General features: G+C 43.5%; 2 protein-coding genes across 2 annotated transcripts; one reads left to right on the top strand and one right to left on the bottom strand.

Annotated features, from left to right (window-relative positions):
• Positions 1-385: 385 nt before the first annotated feature.
• LOC136567342 (ras-related protein Rab-18-B-like) lies at positions 386-4,831 on the bottom strand. Its single transcript, XM_066566930.1, has 7 exons — positions 4,701-4,831; positions 4,575-4,630; positions 4,237-4,298; positions 3,802-3,874; positions 2,763-2,881; positions 2,433-2,499; positions 386-1,631 (listed from the first exon to the last, which is right to left on the bottom strand). Exons 1-7 carry the CDS (start codon positions 4,763-4,765, stop codon positions 1,456-1,458), a joined length of 618 nt encoding a protein of 205 aa, XP_066423027.1. The 5' UTR covers positions 4,766-4,831; the 3' UTR covers positions 386-1,455.
• A 67-nt stretch (positions 4,832-4,898) lies between these two features.
• On the top strand, positions 4,899-14,544 carry DUSP3 (dual specificity phosphatase 3). Its single transcript, XM_066566931.1, has 3 exons — positions 4,899-5,061; positions 8,108-8,334; positions 10,537-14,544. Exons 1-3 carry the CDS (start codon positions 4,940-4,942, stop codon positions 10,740-10,742), a joined length of 555 nt encoding a protein of 184 aa, XP_066423028.1. The 5' UTR covers positions 4,899-4,939; the 3' UTR covers positions 10,743-14,544.
• Positions 14,545-14,807: the final 263 nt, after the last annotated feature.

The raw sequence follows: 14,807 nt of genomic DNA, 5'->3' as shown, positions 1-14,807 counted from the left end.
ACTTTCATGTGTGGTCCTGCCCATGGGCATTGAGGTTCTGTTCCCACTTCTACAAAAACAAGAATTTTTCCCTGCACTTGTCAGTGCTGCAGCTTGGTGACCTCAAAAAACGCTGAGGACTCCTCCACATGCAGTGGGTTTTGTCAGCTGTGCAACCATGTGCTACCAAAAAGGTTTCTTAGAGAGGCAATTCATGACAGATGTTCCTTGATCCTATGAAAAACTGAGGGAAATATTTTTAAAACTATTTCAGTAACAGCATTTCAAACTAAATCGTTTTATGAAAATAATAAATGGCCAGATTGATCTCACTCTAGCTCTGTATTTCAGGTTACAAACAGATTTTTAGAGTCTGAAAGACATGAACGTATTTAGAAGATTCAGATTTAAGTTAAAATATAAGGGTCAGAATTTATTTAAAGCTTATCATAACATCTTAAAATATTTTGCATGACTAGCAGTAAATAAAGCTGTATGTGTGCTTATGATCTAACATAGTCTAATAGTAGAAATGTGCATTAACAGAAGCAAGGCACAAGTTACATCTGAAATTTTCAGTTATTTTAATGTAAGTAAGTTAGCAAAAATACAATATTGCCATTAAGAGTGTAAAAGACAAAAGGGTAACTTCATAGTGGGGCTGGTGACAGACTCACCCAAGTGCAAAGTCTCCCATAGGCAGCACATTTTCTGTGAAATTGAGTTTTATCAATTTCTGATAACGTTTTTATCAACTCTGATAAAATCTCCAGTTTTATCTGTGGTTGCTGGAAGAGGACAAGGGTTTGCAGAGACTCTCAGTGACTGCAAAACCACAGCCCAAAATGAGGAGTGCATCTCATCCCTGATCCTCAGTGCAAAGAGAACAGCAGCCACCACAGTGTCCTGCACTTTCCCTGACAAGTGTTACATGACACATCCTCTTCATCACAGCTTTAATTAACAGCTTTAATTAACCAGAACTCAGCTCACTGTCCGGGGACATGTAGCAATTTTGACTTTTTAAAACCATCCAAAATCAGGAAACTGTGGCCACTGATCTAACTCCTGCTGAGTAACTACATGGAGGTAACTTGGGTGCTTCAAAGCCTCCCATGCCATCCAAGGGAAGAGAAACTTCTCAATCATATTCCAGAATTGAATTCCAATTAATTTATGCTGAGGCAGGAATTCTAGCAAAAGCCCACGTTGAATGTCATACAGCAAAAGCACAATTCTCATAGCAGCACTATGATTTAATAGTGAAAAATCTGAGAGCTACCAGAAAAATACCTGTAGGCAGCAGTTGTGCAAAAGGGAAGGAGAAACTGTATTTTGTTAATGAATAAAAAATGTATTTTGTTAATGAGTTTGTGGTTTGGATCTGCACAACTGATGGCACAGATTGGTGCTTGGAATCCCATCCCACCCCATTTTTTCATTTCCTCCAGTCAGGCAGAACAGCCAGCTGTACATTTAAATAAGTGCACAGTAGGCACCACATAACCCTTTATGCTGCTGTGCTGAAGATTCCAGGAGCTGCACTCCCTTTTTCCCTGTGCCCTTATCCCAGAGATCTGGAGTCTGCAGGATCTTTATCACCAGCTCCTCAAAGGCATGGTGCACTCCATCCTGTGTCTTGGCACTGGTCTCTGGAGGAAGGGGGAAAAAGATTTTATCTCATTTGCAGGGAGTATATTCCACTTAGAAAACTTTATTTTAGGAGCAGAGAGAAGATGGGAGTTTTTTAATGACTGAACCTCCTCTCCTGTCTCTCTTAAATGTACACTTCAGTTGAATAGGATAAACAGAAATACATCCCAGTCTGAAGTCTCACATTTTTCCACCAAAAAGAAATCCACAGTTCCCCATTTTCTCCATAATGGAGAAAAAGAAATTGTTCTCAGCTTGTGACAGTAAATGTAGAAGATAATTATTCCATAACAAAGCTGAGAAAGAATTGCATGTTGTCCTCTATGTGTTTGAATTTCTCCCAGAAATCTTTTCAAGAAACTTTCCCTTTAGAAACTCCCACCTTTGTAGCTTCACATTGCACATTTTATTGTTGCTCTAAGAATATTGTCTTTTATGTAGCTGCAACAGAAACTTGGAAATGAAAGATCAGGCAAGGTCCTTGCAGACACCAGTAAGGAGGAAAAATTCAGTCTTCTGGGCTCTGAATTAAAAAACCCTCCTAGTTTCAAGAGAATATAAAATTCATGCCTGTACAGTGTATGCAGTAAATCTGTTTCAGAGAAAAATGCTTCTGGCCAATGCAGAAACTGAAAACTACATCCCTGCACAGGAATTACAGCAAAAGGACCCCATATTAACTAGGTATTTAAAAAAAAAGGTTTAACAACCCATCAACCTGAAATACAATTGTACATTCATGCTTGGCAATCCCAAAATAAATATTTGAATGTTTAAGGTTTTGTCCCAGAGGTTCATACCTATGAAAAGCAGTGAGTGTTTCCTGGCAAGCTGCAGCCCTTCTTTTCTCTCCACTTCACGGTCAGGCTGCAGGGACAGATGAAGAACACAACTGAAACAAGCTACACTCAAAAATACCCAGAAAAGCAGCACTGAAATGAGAACAAAACCTCAAAAATGACGTTTTGTTGAAAGGAAAAAATGTGGTATGTATTAATCAACTGGATTTTCCCACTCTGTAGCTCACTGCCAGGCTGGCTGTGTTACCTACAGCACTCACCTCACATTTACACCCTGTGATGAACAAATAACCCAGGGGAGAAGGGAAAAGGATGCATTCCCAAACTGACCTTATCAGTTTTATTGCCAACCAACATCTTCACAGTGCTGCTGGATGTGGTGTGCATCTCCAGCTCATTCAGCCACCTTCCCAGTCCTGTGAAAGTGGCTTTTCTTGTAACATCATACACTGAGAACAGAGGAAAAGGAGCTCAACAGCTGTAGAGCCTTGGACAACGTTTCCTTCATTGTGACAGAACTTGGTCCATCCACACTTCCTAACTGCTGCCCGGAAAAAACAAAAGGTGCTAGGGAACTACAGAAAGAGGCATCAGCCTCACACTGCTCCCAGAGCTGGAACTCACTGGGCTGTGCTCCCTCAGCATTACAGACCACAGGCACCTCTGGAGGAAAAATCAGATTTACCCAACAGAAATATTCCACCTGTTGGTAGTGCTGAATTGGGCCACACAGAATATTTTTCAGTAGGTATTTTGTCAGCTAATTTTATGTATAAGTACATGCACATGCTGCTGCTAAAAGATGGACTGAGTTCAAAGCTACTTTTGGGTACTGGTAACTTAATAATTGCATTTACATAAATCACCAAGGTTTAAAAATCATAGAAAGAATATTTTGTAGAGCAGAGTTAAGGTTAGCCTTCACAAATCCTGAAAGGAAGAACCCCTTTGTTTTCTAATTGCTGTTGTCACTCTGAAGGGGCTTTGTCTGTGTACAAACCTCAAGTCTTACCATAATCACAACAATCACATCAATAGTTTCTGGGGAAAAAAAGAAGTAAAAACATAATGGGGAAAAGAACACAACACAACCCCTGATTAGCCTTATTACCAGAAAACCACCCATGTGATAGCTACAAAGCTAATAATTCATCCACTCAACAACTTGCAGCATGACATCTCTGCCTTTTTAATTTAAAATATTTTGAAGCAGCAACATTTCCTGCCTGTGGTTTTGCATACCCAGTGTTTGAGCCAGAATTATTCCTTAGATTCTCTTGGATAACTTCCTTTTGCAAGGACATGCACATTTAGGAGAAATAAAGCCCACAATTTCTGTCATCATGCTTTTCTTCCATTTATTTCATACCTAAAACAACCCCTTGAGCTCCTCTGTAGTAACTGGGAGTCACTGTTCTGAAACGCTCCTGTCCTGCTGTATCCTGCAGAAGGAGGGGGAAAATAACCCCAAACACACAACATCAAATACATTTAGAACAAAAAAAAAAGGTATTTTAAACTAAACAAGATAAGGAAATTTAAAATTTTAAATCCTGAGGAGTAAGGAAAACATGAAAAGGAAGGAAGTCCCAAACCTTGACTAAGGAAGCCTTTAGAAGTGGTTTTGTTTGTTTGCAGCTCCTGCTGTACCATCACGACACTCATGAAATCTCAACATGAGGAAGACTTCAGCAAAGAGAGAGGAGGAGCAGGAAGGAAGCGAGGAAACCACAAAAAGGAGCTCTTGAAGCTTGTGCACCTCTCAAAACCCAACACGTCCCCACCTGTCTGGAACAAAACCTACCCATATGGCCAGCTGTACTGCACGGCCCTCCACCAGCATTTTCTTCACTTTAAAATCAATACCTGAAAGTTAGAAAGGGAGGCTCAAAGTCAGAAGGAGAGGCTCGTCAGAAGCAACTACCGAATGCCCGCCGTGGCAGCCCTCGCATTCGCACGATCCCGGCTCCGGACCCCAAAAAGAACAAGCCCAGCAAGAAGGAGCCCGGCAGGAGTGAGCCCAAGCAGGAACGAGCCCGGTAAGAAAATGCCCGGCAAGAACGAGCCCCGCAAGAAGGAGCCCAGCAAGAACGAGCCCAGCAGGAACGAGCCCAGCTCCCGGCGGGCGGACCCCGGGCTCACCGACGGTGGGTGTGAGGCGCGGCTCGAAGGCGCCGTCCGTGAACCTCCGCAGGAGGCTGTGGGGACAGAGAGCGCGGCCTCAGCCCGGGGCTGCGCTCGGGGCACCCCCGCGGGCCGCTCCAGCACCTGGTCTTGCCCACGCCGCTGTCCCCGACCAGCAGCAGCTTCAGGGTGAGGCCTGCGGGCTCCATCCCGCAGCGCTCCGGTCCAGCCGCCGCCGCCGCTGCTGCGCTCCCCGAGCAGCCGCCCGCTGCTCCCGGCGGTGCGGCCCCGGCAGCTGCCGCGGCCCCGCCTCGGAGGCGGCGGCCGGGGCCGGGCGGGGCGGGAGCGGGCCGGGCTGGAGCCGCAGCGCCAAGGGCTCGGCCATGGGCGATTACCAGATCTCGGTGGAGGAGCTGAACGATCTCCTGTCTAACGGGAGCGGCTGCTACAGCCTGCCCAGCGCGCACAGCAACGAGGTGGTGCCGCGCATCCACGTGGGGAACGCGTGAGTGCGCCGGAGCGGGGGCGCGGGGCAGGCCCGGCCTGGGAGGGCACGGGGGGCGGAGGGGCCGGGAGGGGCCGGGCTGGGCTGGGTGGGGTGTGCGGAGAGGCCGGGCCCGTAACGGTGCCCGGCGGGCAGAGGGGCCGGGCCGGTAGCGGTGCCCGGCGGGCAGAGGGACCGGACCGGGCCGGGCCGGGTCGGGTGCGGTGTGTGAAGGGGCCGGGACAGGTGCGGTGTGTGGAGCGGCCGGGCCGAGTGCGGCGCCCGGCGGGCAGAGGGACCGGGCCGGGTGCAGTGTGTGGAGGGGCTGGGCCGGGTGCAGTGCGTGGAGGGGCCGGGCCATGCCGGGTTCGGTGCCCAGCGGGCAGTGGGACCGGGCCGGGTGCAGTGCGTGGAGGGGCCGGGCCATGCCGGGTTCGGTGCCCAGCGGGCAGTGGGACCGGGCCGGGTGCAGTGCGTGGAGGGGCCGGGCCATGCCGGGTTCGGCGCCCGGCGGGCAGTGGGACCGGGCCGGGCCGGGCCGTGACCGTCACCGAGTAGCTCCCGGTGCTTCGAGCCCGGGGCAGTCAGGCTGCAGGATCTGCTGGATCTCAGCGGGGTTTATGTTTTACACCACATCATGATTTCAGTTATGCTGTCCTATCCTGCTTGTGAAAAACGCCAATCGCTTGTTCTTAAAATTTTAGAAGTTTAATAGCAATAAAATGGTTATAAAAATAGTAACATAATTAGAGTAATAATAATTTGGACAATTTGGATTAGGACAATATGAGACAATAAAAACAAAGAGTTATGGACAGTCCGGGTACCTTTTTCTGGGCAAAATAAGCCCTAAAAAGGACCCACGTTAACAGAGGATTAACCCTTAAAAACAATAACCTGTTGCATATTCATACACCTCATACATGATGCAGAAATTCCATTCAAACTCAGGATTCTGTCTGGGCAGTGTCAGCTTCTTCCTCTGAATCCTAACGGCGTCATCCTCTGATAATGGAGCAATAAATTCTCTTTCTCTGAAAGATTCAGGTGTCCTGTGGCTGCTATCTCAGTGCGAGTCCTTTCTTTAAAAAAAGTACCCTACATAGCATCGTTTCTATTTTAACATTTTGTTATAACCTCAAACTATATTTAGCACACTACTTAAGAGAATTAATACAGCATCACTTTCTAACACAACATATATAATATTCAATTTAATATTTGTGAAAAGCCAATCATAAAATACGCATTTTTCACACTGCTGATTCTTCCCCTTTTTGGTCCATCTCTGTGCACTTCTTCCCTGTGAAATTTTAAGTGTTTTTTTTTTTAAATACACTGGATCCCTGTACTTATTTTAGGTTTTTACCTCTTAAAGAAATACAACTCAAGATCATGGATTTTCACTAACTTACCTTTAAGCCAAACCAAATTATATTTGTTACAGCTAGGACATGCATATCTAGAGCTGGGACTGAAATCATTCAGTAGCCAGCCTGATGTCTGACAGCCACCATCTCCTTCATATTTGTAGTAGTTACAAAATAGTAGTTTTTTCCTGGGGAAAACAAGGAAATCATAGCTTGGAAGCTGATTTGTGCAGTAAATAATTTAAAAAAACAATTTGTTGCCACATTCAACCATGATTTCTGGATGGGAGTTCCTGTTGATGCTGAACAGTCAGAAATATGCTGATCTATATCATGTTAATTAAACCATATTCTCACTCTACTAAGCATAGGAACTCACCCCTGAATTAACACTTTTTGGTTTGGCCTTGCTCTGTAGGATTTTTGTGTTGAAAGCAGAATTCTCCAGACACTGAAACTTCTCCCCTGGCACAGATGATGTCCTGCCAGATGGAAAATCTGTCAGCATTTGTTTGGGTAATGAAGTCTTACAAATATTTGGTTCATTGCCATAGTTGCTTGGCACAGACAGCAGAAAATGTAGAAGCTTCAGTCATGCATAAATCTTCATCTGCTTTCACTAGAATTTAAGGGGTGTGCAATCATCAGGAAGAAAGAAATTCTCAAGATGTTCATGGCCTTGAATTACATCAAAATTGTGAGTGAATGGACTCAGAGATTCATATAGATGAAAACTGACTGATTTGGGTGTTTATTTTTTTAGATTGCCTAAGTGTCCAGCCACAAGCCCTGGATGCATTGCCATCTCACAGAAACTTGTCCAGAGTGATGCTGCACAAATGCTTATCTGGAGCTCAGCTTAATATTAAGACCATAATTTGCAATTTAGAAGTTGAGCTGTGGGGAGTTTTTAAAAAATATTTGTTTCCATATCCAGTTAAACACATACTGAAAACTGCTTTTAAAACCAATCTGTCTAGGCTACCTCTTTTCACACAGTGTGCAGGAACTGAGTTATACTTCAGCTCAAGCTTTCTGTCACATTCTGCTGATGTTGGCCACTGGGGCTTAGATTTTACTAGGAGACCACACAGAGTGATAAAACACGTGGGGTTTTTTATTTCCCAGGAAAGTGGGGCAAATATTGCAACTGACATAAGGAAAGAATCAGACTCAGAATGAAAAGCAGTGGGATTATGGCAAAAAGGAGTCAATGCTCTCCTGATATTCCTTTATGGTTAGCTCCCCTTACTGTGGATTGCATCCCAGGGCACAAGCTGAGGTTGGTGCCTGGTCACTTGTGTTACTGAGCAGGGTTGTTTAACTGGTTTTTAAATTATGTGGATAACTGTTAACCTTAGAAGTTAGTGTGTTATCATCTCCAGTGTCTCCCTACTTTGGTCAGAATTTTATGTTCAGAAAGTTAGAATTTTATGCCACAGTAGGATCTAACAGATGCAGATTCACTTTCATGTGTGCATTCCTCAGTGTCAGACAAGAAATCAGCATTCTCTCATGCACAAGTAAGGGACCATGGCTCTGAATATTTTTGTGAATTTATAACCTGTAGCTAATTCACTTTTTGGGCATATTTGGCATCTATTAACAGAAAAATCCAAGGGTTTGGTTCTCAATACCTAAATACTGAGATAATTCACCAAATTCTAATCGTTTTCTTGACACTTTTTGTCATGCAGGTTCATAGCCAAGAACATAATGAGGCTGCAGCATCTGGGGATAACCCATGTTCTGAATGCAGCAGAGGGGAAATCATTCATGCATGTGAACACTAATGCAGAGTTCTATGAAGGCTCAGGCATCAGATACCATGGCATTAAAGCCAATGACACACAGGAATTTAACCTCAGTCGCTACTTTGAGGAGGCAGCTGATTTTATTGACAAAGCCCTTTCCCAGAAGGATGGTAAGGCAAACTGAAATACCTTTCTACCATGTTTTCTGTGCACTGCATATGTTTCTTAGTCATTTGCTGTTTAAAATGCTTCTTTGCTCTTATTATCCACAGAACAACCAAGTGAAAAATTCAGATAAAGGCCCTAAATCAGGCACAAGAAGGCACAGCTTTGTCTTGTGTTTATACATGCAGGTCTCCAGTACCTGGCAAAGGGAATTCTGTAGGGGTGACTTTGAAATGAGGAACAGCTGCTGCATCTTATTATAGTTTCTTTCTGGGAAGAAATGTTTTTACTTTTCCTCAGATGTTTTTAATTTTTCTCTTCTTCTTTTCTAATAAAATATTCTTAAAAAAATAAGTTAAGGGTCTAAAAGTGGTTTAAGGACATTAGAAATTACAATTTAAAGGCAGAATTGATATAAGTAATACAAGTACTGAAGAGTAGTCACATAACCTGTTATATGTGGTTTTTCCAAATGTACAGTAAGAATACAGACTGTCACCTTACAGTTTTTATTATATTAAGTCATTACATTATTTTATGTGTTGATTGCCTCTATTTCCTAGGATTGCAGGAAAGTTGAAGGTCGTATTTGCAATGTTGTTTATTGCCACATTTCTCTGTAGTGTGTTTCCTCAGAGCAGAAATCCTAGGACACAGTGCAGTGGGACAGATGGTGTTTGTGTTGTCTAGCTATTTCAACATTTCAGTTATTTCTACACATGCCTAATTTCCTTCTTGCTTCGTGGCTGAGCATTGAATAGGAGCAATGAGAACTCCCACAATTCTAGAAGTCCTTTCTCTGAAATGGGCAAAGGGATTCTGGAGCTGTGATGTGGGTTTTGACAGATGGAAATAAATTCTTCATCCAGTTTGGTGGAGTATGAAAAATTCTAAAACTTAAATGCAACTCTTGCAGTTAGCACTGTGGCTCACTGAAACCAGGCTGCAAGAGGAGAGAAGGGTTTGCTGTGCCATGACTGCACCTGCTCAGTTTAATGTCAAAAGTTTCAGGGTCAGTAAATTCAGAGTCAGTCTGGGTTTGCAGCAGTTCCATTTGCTGGTTCTTTCACTCTGAGCAGTTGTTTACCACACCTACCACTGGTTTTTTAATGTGGTAAACAAAGAGGAACCTTGGAGCTGGGTGATGTGGGAGTCAGGTTTAAGATTAACTGGCTACTCCAAATTGTTAGTTTTGTTGGACATTGAAGTATAAAGGAGTCCTTTGACTTTACTCGAATAAAGGGAGAGGCCATGGGGAATTCCCCTGGGATCTCTCAAATTTTTGGAGGATGCAGCCTCCTTTTTATCCTAATTTCCCACATTTCCCTTCTCTCTTTCCCCATTTCTGAGGTACTTCAGAGGTACAGACTTCCCAGAACACCTGATACCAAAGATTTCCCTCTAATGTACAACCCTCCCTTTTAATTTTCCATTCTTACAGAATTTAGGGTTTTTTCTATCTCATGGTTTCTTTCATCTTTCAATGTCTAATTTCATTTATCAGCAAACCTAAAGTTTATTTGTAAAAGCAAATCTCTTTTCCCATTCATCAATCAGTGGAATCCTTCCCATTGTTTCTTTTATCCCCCAGTGCTGGTTTTATCTACCAGCAGACCCACAGCTTGTTTGTAAAGACAAATCCACCATTCCTCTCAATACCCTTTGCCTCCTTGGTTATCCAGTGAGACTGGCTCAGCAATTCTTTTCTTCTACATCAAAACTTGCTTCCATCTCTATTCTTCAGATTCTACATTCAAAAATCTTTCTGCTAAGCACACATACCTGTGAGACTTTCTTGTCAAACTTTAAAAAAGTTAAGGTATAGATTTGTTCTCCTGTATGAAGATGCTCAGCAGAGGAAAGTTTATAATGCATTGTAACCAAAACCAAAGGGTCTCCAGGCCTGCCTGCAGCTGGAGCTGACAGCTGTGGGCACAGCTCTGTCACCCACCACCCTGGCCTGCTGTAACCTCTTGGATGGAATAACCTGCATTTGGGAGAGCCCCTGGAGCCCCACATCCCTCATTTCAGCTCTTACAGACACATTTGGCGCCCAACGTGGTGCTCAAACCCACCACCCTGGCATTACGAGTCCCGTGCTCTACCAACCGGCCCTTGTCACGCTTCCATCCTTCCCAACACGCGTCCCCTGCTGCATTTCTCGTTGCCTCGCAGCGTAACCCTGAGCTGTGGCTGTCTCCCCGCAGGCCAGGTGCTGGTGCACTGCCGGGAGGGCTACAGCCGCTCGCCCACGCTGGTCATCGCCTACCTGATGCTGCGGCGGGGCATGGACGTGCGCAGCGCGCTCTGCGCCGTGCGCCAGCAGCGCGAGATCGGCCCCAACGACGGCTTCCTCCGGCAGCTCTGCCAGCTCAACGAGCGCCTGCTGAAGGAGGGCAAGGTCCAGCCCTAGAGCGCAGCACCGCAGCGGGGGTTTGTGGGGTTTCGGTTTCTCAGAGCTTTAGGGGATGGGTTAGGAGCTTTAGAGACGCGAATTTCAACCGCCCCGGGGCTGGAATTGCTGCTTGTCTAGTGAAAATATCCGTCTGGAACTCTGTGATGGTTTCGAGATGGGACAAAATTGTGTCGCTGTTTGCCATCAAGGGATGTTTGTAGAGGGATAGGTCCAGCTGTCTTCACACACATTTCAGAGCCCCTGCAGACTCCATAGCGTATGGTTCGCATTGACATTGAATGTGATTTGTTTAAGCTTTGTCTTTAGCTTGTCATGACAGATTGATTATATGCAAGTGCTTTTATTGAAGAGCTCTGGATGTCAGGGGCACAGACCCAAATCTGACTCCACCATGGGTTCAGGATGAACACAGTTTTATACCCTTATTATCTAATTACATATTAATTATTAAACTTACATTGTTCTATTGTATACATTGATTTCATCCAAGGATTCTTGTAATTTAACGAGCCCTTAGGAACACTGGACTGGGACTGTCCCAGTACCATTCCCAGTGTCCCCAGTGCCCCTCCCAGTGTCCACATTTCCCTGTTCCCAGTGCAAACTGGAGCTGGTGGTTGGGTCCCTGGCGTCCTGCATGGAGCTGGTGCCCAGGATGAGCCCTTGGGGACACTGCACTGGGACTGTCTCAATGTCCCCAGTGCCACTCCCAGTGTCCTCAGTGTCCCCAGTGCCACTCCCAAAACAAAAATCCAGTACATTGATTTCATCCAAGCATGGATTTCTGTAGTTTCCATCAAACCCCCCAAACATCATTCTTGTTATGATTAAACAATAATTATATCCAACTACCAAACAATCATCATATTCAACAGTTATGTCATTTATCATATAACAATCATACCTTTTATCATAGTCATTAAATGATTATACAGGTGCAGTTTTGCATGATCCAGTAAACCCTAACATTTTCCCAGGCCCAACCTTTCCAACTCCCCTGAATATCCCATGATTTTAGAAACATTTTATCCCTATACTATCAACCAGAGCACCAGCTCCCAAAAGCCCCAACGCATCCCTTCACTCACTCTTAATAGGAGCACTGTAATTTCTAAAGCTTCTTTTTCATGCACACAGGTGCCTAAAGTTTGAATGTAGGAGCTTCAAGGAATGGGAAGCATATGTACAAATGCACAGATGCACTCACTTGGAAAATAAAGTGCATGCAGTGTTTTGTGTGGATTTATGCAATGCACAGTGTGAGAGTAAAGCCATTCAGAACCCATGCTTGATGCACACTGTGTTTCCAAGAATAGTTTTTTATCTTTTCTGTTACAATGGACATGAAATAATCTGTTATTAAATGCTCTTTTATTTTTATTTCAAAATCATAGTAGAAAAAATGTCAGGAGCAAGTGCTGAGGGAAGAACTTGAACAAGGAAGAAATGATAATTAGTATTTAGAAGTGTTTGTGGTGGATGTATAATTTAAGTATCCTAATATAATGCCTTTCAAAGCTTGTATGGAATTACAGTGTCTTTATCTCTTCTTTGCTATCACTGTTCAATAACAGAATGGAATGAGCTCACGTGCAGGTTCCTTCCAGCACAGGTGTGCTTACAGAGCAGTTTGCACAAGAACACTCTTGACTTCTTGGATTGCTTGCATGGTATCATGAAATAAAAATGAGCATTGTAAAGTACCACACTGTATAGGAAATATTTACATTGTATTCAAATAAATGATGACTTGATTCTGTTAACTACAGATGAAATGAGTGTTGGGAGAGGGAGCTTTGTTTGCACTGTGCCTGACTTAGTGTGTAAATGTGTACCTGTGATTTACAGCACTGTATTCATGCCAGGGATCTCCCACTGCAGACTGGAATTGTTGGTTAAACCATCAGAAACCAGGGTGACTGCTCCATTCTCACCTCTGCTTTAATGTAGTTCTAGAATGAAAAATCTTAACACTGTTTTAAACAGAAACACTTCAATAGTAACACATGTGGTCCCAGATGAAGTTTTGTCTACTCAGGTCAGCAATCAGCAATCACAAAGGGCAGGCAAGCATTGTTTTACAATCAGATATTGTTTAGCAGTCAGAAATCACAAAGGACATCCAGGTATTGTTTTACTGCTGGTTTTGGGGTTGTGTGGTTGCAGGAGTGGGAGAGGCAGGGGAGGCTCTGCACAGCCAGGTAAAGTTCAGCTCCAGAGGAGATTATTCTGCTTGAGCTCCAGTCCTCCTGGCTTACCTTCCACAGGATGGAGCTGCCACACCAAGGAGCCTTTTCTGTTGTGTCCTTCAGGTGACAGTGGGGGGACACTCTGCATGGTGTCCCTGTCACACCTCCACAGCCAGTCAGTGTTCAGTGCTTGCTTTGAACCAGGATGGTTCAGTAATAATAAGCAGTAATCAATTCCACCACCTAATTGCACACCTATTTGCTTTCTCCCATTGATCCATTTAATCAGGAGTAGATTATTTGCTTCTTCAAAATTCCTTGTTACTATTTTCATATTGTGTGAAGTAGGAGTCGTGGCTTTGGAAATAGGAATACTGGCCTTGCCTTTTCTACAATGCTGACTTCTCACACTGCAGTCTAATTTATAAATTGCCCTTTAAAAAATTTTACTTTAAACATAGATTTTTTTTTCTTGTCTCACACCATGTATTCTTAACACCTATTTGCACTATAAGGAAGAAAAAGGGAAATTCACATTGGATGCACTTTATCTTTCACCTGTTACTTGGAAGTCAAAATTCCAGTCCTTTAAAGAGCTAAGAAACCATTAGGCATTAGACCTTTAATAAACCAGAATGGTTTATTAAAATTGAGTCTGTTTACTTTCTGTAGTTGTCAGTACCAAGAAATATTGAAAATCAAAACAGGGGAATGTGTTCTTATAGTCAAGATAATTTTTACTTCATGGGACACTGGTCACTCCTATGGAAACTCTGGCCCATTTGTCTCAGTATAACAAAACTGATTTAGCAAATGTTTTGTGACAGGAGGGTGGAGAGGCATAAGTAAAACAATGTTAGAAATTGTTTTTAAAAGTGAGACAGTGGATCATATTTAAAATCACTGATAGGCAACTCAGCAACGGAGCCATTTCTGCTTTTAGAGCAGGCTAAAAATAGTTAAAATGTCAGACCAGTGCTCCATTAATGGCTCATACCCTTCCTGTGAGTCTGGCTCTCCAAGTACAGTCATCTTGCAAATTCCTCTGCCCATTTGAGCTGGCCAGGAAGGTCTTGTATGTCTGTAACCCAGAGTGATTGTGCTGTATACTTCTAAATTTCTCTTCCTGATTGTAGAAGGAAAGATTACATAAAACATGGGAATGAGAGCTTTCTTTCCTTGTAATATGAAAATAAGAATGTATTGGAAAAAATAGAGCTTTTTCTTCCTCTGAAATTGCTGAGCATCTGCCCTTTGCTGTGAGATCTTCCTTACAAGAATGCTAATTTAGGGAGGTACATTTGGAAAGAACAGTTTGTTGCAAACAGCAACACTCTGTCTCTGATGCCAGAAGCAGAAAATTTTACCTAATTTTATTTTTTATATTAGTTCTGCTAGTTTACTATGATGTTTTTAGTACAGAACTGCCTAGTGGAATCTGTCTTAGTTTAGCACAGAAATTTCTCCTAAAATTACTTTCTGGGCTTCACCAAAGAGTAAAACTAGAAACAGAACAAGCCTGAGAGAGGTGTCTTTCAAGGATTTGCTGGTGAGAATTAGTTTTAGTTATTTATTAATTTATTCTGCAAATAAATCCTGGAAATAACGAAGTGTTGGTTGTGTGTTTTAATTGTAGTTCCTGTGGGCTGATGCTGCTGGCTGGCTGACTCACCAGATGGAGCTGTAGGCTTGTTCTTCTTCCCTGGAGAGCCAGCCCTGACTCCTGACCTGTGCTGGTGTGTGAATCCGGTGAATTCTTACCACTGAAAAGGACAAGCCACCAGAATGGCTTAGCAGCCTCTGGTGGGAAATAATAAGAACCCATTTATTTTGGCTTCTTGCAGATCATCACAGCACAGCGTTCAGACTGTTG

Source organism: Molothrus aeneus, chromosome 28 (assembly GCF_037042795.1).
Source record: "Molothrus aeneus isolate 106 chromosome 28, BPBGC_Maene_1.0, whole genome shotgun sequence".
NCBI lineage: Eukaryota > Metazoa > Chordata > Aves > Passeriformes > Icteridae > Molothrus > Molothrus aeneus.
The sequence above is the reverse complement of the archived record's forward strand: the minus strand, read 5'-3'. Positions and strand labels throughout refer to the sequence as shown.